At 38.7% G+C, this 5693-nt stretch overlaps 1 protein-coding gene across 1 annotated transcript; it reads right to left on the bottom strand.

Moving 5' to 3' along the window:
* Window positions 1-3066: 3066 nt before the first annotated feature.
* LOC114182143 (cytochrome P450 81E8-like) lies at window positions 3067-5039 on the bottom strand. Its single transcript, XM_028068924.1, has 3 exons — window positions 4487-5039; window positions 3968-4334; window positions 3067-3863 (listed from the first exon to the last, which is right to left on the bottom strand). Exons 1-3 carry the CDS (start codon window positions 4999-5001, stop codon window positions 3255-3257), a joined length of 1491 nt encoding a protein of 496 aa, XP_027924725.1. The 5' UTR covers window positions 5002-5039; the 3' UTR covers window positions 3067-3254.
* Window positions 5040-5693: the final 654 nt, after the last annotated feature.

The following is a 5693-nucleotide window of genomic DNA, read 5'->3' as shown; positions in this document are numbered from 1 at the left end:
AATGGCTTTAACTGGTCCATCGGTATTTGTAACCCTATGAAGGTACTCCAAAACATCACATCGGCAGAACTTCCCTGATCAATTAGTACCCTATGAACATTCCTTCCCATCATAATCACTGACACGACTATGGGATCGTCTTCATGTGGGATTACCCCTTTTAAATCATCACTTGAAAATAGTATGTCCGGAACTTTCCTCGGCTTGTCAATCGTAGCTGTAGTCATGACACTCCTTACATATCGCTTCTTGGCCGAGCTGGTCTGACCTCCTCCCGCAAAACCTCCAACTATCATATTAAAATCCCCCAAAATGGGTGTTTCATGCACATCGGGAATCGTGCGAATCTCAGATGATTTCTCATCGGCATCCGATTTCGTGAATTTTTCCAAAAGTCCCCTGTTCGCTAAAATGGAAAGCTGATAATGCAAAGCATAACAAGAGTTGGTGTCATGACCTCTAGCTTGATGAAACCCACACCAAGCATCCAATCTACTGCCAAGTGCCTTCCCCGCGATGTTAGGATAGCGCAAATGTTTTGCTATCTCCACATCCTCCAATATTTGGGCAAGAGGCACTTTGAAATTCGGGATTTTTTGAGCTTGCCGATACTCGGTCCTTCGTTGTGCGACATAAGGGACGAAACGTCGATCTGACTTCGTCCGAGGTGGAGTTCTTTCCCTTCGATAAGCTCTCATATCTCTTTCACTCCTGGAATGGGCCAACGGTCTTTTGTCCCCTGCCTTTTTGTGACGCATGGCCTCCTCGGTCTCGATTTCCACAGCTGCCCTTTGTCTAATCTCTGTTAAGTTCCTCGGAGGATATCAGTACAGGGACTCACCGAACGAGCTGGCTCGAAGTCCTTTCACAAAGGCTTTGACGAGCAAACCCTCGTTAGGGTCTATCAGCCTCATACTGATATTGGTGAATCGATTAAGGAACTGCTTTAACGTCTCTTCAGTGGTTTGCCTTATATCAAACATGTCTGCCATCTCCACTGGTTTGGCTCTATTAGCTGAGAATCTCTCCAGGAAAAGACGTTTGAAATCATTGAACGAGTTGATGGACGCACTCGGTATAGTGTTAAACCATTCTAGGGCAATTTCGGTTAGCGTACCCACAAACATTTTACAACGTATAGCATCATTACCGCCCGATATCATCATCCGAGCCTGGAACGCTTTTAAATGTAATTCCGGATCAGAATTCCCTGTGAAAGGTGTGATTTTTGGAATCACGAAATTCTATGGAATCGGCTCTTCCATAATCGCATCTACCAGAGGACTGACGTCACTCACATCGGGGTTTAACCGACATGAATATCGGAAACCGCCCCTAGTGGCCTCCAATCGACTTTGCATATCTTCGTTCGCCTTCCGTAGCTGTTCTTGTTGCCGAAGTGCCTCTTCTAATCGTTGATGTGTTTCTTCCGCCTCTTTTCGCAACCTCTCTCTTTCTCCCAAAGCCTCTTCCCTTAACGCTTGTAAGTCTTCTTCTGCCTTCTTACGAGTTTCTTCTCTCTCCTTTTCAAGCTGAGCCTGATTCGCCTCCGCCTTCATTCTGATCTCCTCATTCTGTCGTTGTAACTCCAGTATGCTCTGCATTATTTGCTGCCTGGTAGGTCCTTCACGCGCCACTCCTCTGCCTCGATTCATCCTCCAATTCGTCTCTCCTTTCTTTTTTTTTTACTATTTATTATCTTAATGGGGTAAGGATCAAGTTTTACCGAACCCCACGGTGGGCGCCAATGTTCTGATTCAGAAAAATACGAGATAATTCCTCACCAAAACAAAAAGAAAGTTTTTATGACTTACTTAGGCCCAAAAAACCTTCGTCTCTTGACCATGGGAGTAACTTTCTTATTTATATCATAATTAGTTACAAAATATTGATCCTAAGATTTACCAAATAATAACTAAAAGAAAACCCATCCTCTAATCCTAAAATATTTAAGAAATATAACAACAACCCTAAAAAACGAACTTATCTTTTACTCCTAAAATATCTACGAATATAATAACCACCTTACTAACTCCCAAAAATATCACCAGATACAAAACTAATTAGATCAATATTCTCCCTCGTCAACCTACCGAATCGACATACCGAGCCGACACCCCCTTATCCTCTCAGTTTGATACCAACCCCCTCTGGCACAGTATTCTCCCTCGGCACCCTACCGAGACAACACCCACTTATCCTCTCAATCTGAAACCGACTTCCTCTGGTCTAGTACAGTTGTCTTGTATGTGGTTCTTCTCCTATTGCGATGATCATCGATTTTATTGATGTGAGCAGATGGGAGAACCCCTAGTAGTGGTAATGATGATAGGAATGCTACAGATTGATGGACTGGACGAGTATTGGGCCCACTCTAGGGTCCATTGCTGAAGGATTTATTTGCTATGCTTTCTTGTCTGTACCAAACTTATTACTTTTAGTTCGCTAGTATTTTATGTTTTAGGCCGAGTGGGACCTCTTTTATGTTTATTGATATGAATTTTATTTTACTTATTATATAAAATTCTCGTACTTACCATATTTACAGGTCTCAGCATATATATGACCAAGCTAAGTTTACTGAACCCAAGTCCTAATTGGAGGAGGCCAAAATAATAAAAAAAGGAACATATACGTACAATGATTTTGATACGCCAACTCTTTAGTTTGGTTATGTTATTTAATTATCCGATTAACTAATTACAGGTTTCAACTTCTTCACTTTCTTTGATTTAGTTATGTTATGTTTTATTCGATAGTACAACTTTATTAATTTTAAGAACATTAAATGATCTTTGTATTTTAAATAACAGAGAAATCAGTACATATCGTTAGTAATCTTTAGATTGAATTCTCTAATTTCAAGAACATTATCTAATTGAATAATTAAACAATAAAAATAATTTCTTTACTAAATTCTACCACACTCGTGACATAAGTTAAAATTTATTCGATAGGAAGTACAATAATTAAATAATATATCAATCAAACTACCAGATGAATTGAATACTCCACTTGATCAAGATAATATGAAATAATATTATATAAATTTATTAAAGCTTCAACTTAACATACAATGAGTACAAACATTTATTTTCACCACATCATGATGATAAATACATAGTTGTTATACACACAGTACATTATCTTTATTCTTTAAATATCACCCTCGAGAGACATTTATTTCTGGCAAGTTTACGGGCTAACTCCATATTATTCTCCACAAAATACATTATCGTACTCGACGCAAGAAATCAATATAGATCCGTAACAGCTGGGATTTCACGAGCTTTGCACATAACTTCCAACGGGTTTTGCCTTGATATAGTGATTCCCTTTGCTTCAGTCATATCAATTTCTTCCTTACCAAGTCGTTGCCACTCAAAACACTGAATCAATGAAGCCAAAGCTAAACCCACAGTGCGCTGAGCCAACATGTTTCCAGGGCAAGACCTCCTCCCTATTCCAAATGAAAGCAAACTGCTTGATTCACATTCCTTCTCGAACCTTTCGGGCCTAAATTCTGTTGGGTTCTTCCACAAAGTTGGATCGTGATGAATCGACCAAGCATTCACCAACAGAATCGTGTTTTTCGGGAGATTATATCCTCCGATGGTGCAATCTTCAGAAGACATATGTGGAGACCAAAGTGGAGCAGCAGGATGCAATCTTATTGTCTCGAAAAATATGTTAAGAATGTAAGGAAGTTTTGACATGTCTGATTCATCCACCAGACGATCTGATCCCACATGAGCGTCTAACTCTTCTTTAGCCCTCTTTAAAACTTCTGGATGGTTCAATAGATTAGCCATTGCCCATTCCAAAGTCAAAGCTGATGTGTCTGTTCCTGCAAGTAACATGCTCTGCAAAATCCAAAACAATAACAATCCTTCTTAGTTTCTTTCCAAAATACTAGTTCATCACTTTCAACAATAAAATATTGATCTGCATGGACAAAAATAATTACCATGCAAAGTCCCTTGATGATTTGATCGCTGTACTGTTCGGGTTGTGATTTTTGTTGAACCAAGAGCTGAGATATCATAGTATTGGTAGTCTTATTTGAAGCACGAAGTTCATCAACGATAGATTGCAAGAATGTATCGATTCTCTTCCCAATGTTCTTGAGCCTCTTCTCCAAATTATCCAAATCAAACCACCTCATGAAAGGCAAGAAGTCTCCACGGTTGTTTACTCCTGCCAATGACACCATCTCTCTCAGGATACCTCTGAATTCTCTCGCCTTCTCCACATCACTCACATCACAGTCATCACCGTAGAATCTCTTCCCGGACACCAGCCTCATCATAGTATTGAGCGACGTTTCCATAACCCTTAATTTAAACATGTCATTTATCCATTAGATGAAGTAATACAACTAAGATAAACGTGTAACGTAATAATAAACTCTTTTGTTAACTATATGTAAGATTGTTTAAGCAGTGTTACGTAAAAAAATATTGGTTTGATATTATTAATAACTCACATGCTTTTGAGATCCACTTGAGTGAAGTCGTTGCGCGAGGTGCGAGCGAGTCTCTGCAAGAGTTTGGTGAGCTCGTCCCTTCGGATTTCGTAGGAGGCATTCAAACGGTGCGTTGAGACAACCTCGAGGGACAAGATGCGGCGGAGATGGCGCCAATGTTCACCGTAACAGGAGTGAAGGATGGTGCTGTTGTTGTAACTGATGTGTTTGCCGAGGAGAAAGTGGGGTCGGTTGGCCAACACGGTGTCGTATTTGGAGAAGCATTCCTGCACCACGGGTAGGTCAGAAGCAACGATAACGAGACGGTTGCCGAACCAGAGAGAGAAGATTTTGCCATGTTTTTTTGACAAGCGAGTGAAAAAACGGTGAAAAGGTTGTTCAAGTTGCAAAAGGTTTCCTACTATAGGGTAAGCCAGAGGCCCTGGGGGAAGGTTTCTGAATTTCCGTGATCGGAACAAGACCTTAAGAGAATAGAGAAAAAGCACAACGAAGAAACCATAATATAACAAAGCCATGCTGAAGTTTTGGTTGTGCTATGAATGATGAGTCTCATCTCCCATACATGCCAATTTATAAGGGCCGAGAAATGATGAGCGTAAGACAAATAAAGAAAATGGCAAGAAGAGTCCATTATGGTAACCCAAAACTCAAATCATGTGAGCTGGCCTCAGTTTTTTTTTTTTTTTAATTTTTTATACTACATGTGAAAAACGCCTATTACAACTAATATAAATACAATTTAAAATATTATATGTATTTTTTTAAATTACAAATACGTAGTACTATAATTTATATTAGGTTTCAATAATTAATATGACAATTTGAAATCTCTCTACCTACCTCTCTCTCTATATATATATAAAATAAACTTGGAGTTACACTCTCTAAGATGATAGTGTGGGTCGGAATGAATATAGAGTGGTAACTACTCTTCATCAACACTCATTTCGTTAGCTGTTTTATTGTGAGCTAGATATTCATGAAAAAACTATTCACTATTTTATACTTCCAAAACAATATCCTTTTTTTTTTTTAATTTTAAATCAATTCTTTAAAATATAAATTTAGATAAATAATTGTATTATACAAATCCGAAATCATCTTGATTACCCGATCTACATATGTTCGAACAATACAATATAATGACAGCAATAGTAGCTGTGATTAACTTAAGCTAATTGTTAAAATGTATTAGTAAAGTTTAGGT

This window comes from Vigna unguiculata, chromosome 4 (assembly GCF_004118075.2).
Source record: "Vigna unguiculata cultivar IT97K-499-35 chromosome 4, ASM411807v1, whole genome shotgun sequence".
In the NCBI taxonomy this organism is placed as follows: Eukaryota; Viridiplantae; Streptophyta; class Magnoliopsida; order Fabales; family Fabaceae; genus Vigna; species Vigna unguiculata.
The sequence above is the reverse complement of the archived record's forward strand: the minus strand, read 5'-3'. Positions and strand labels throughout refer to the sequence as shown.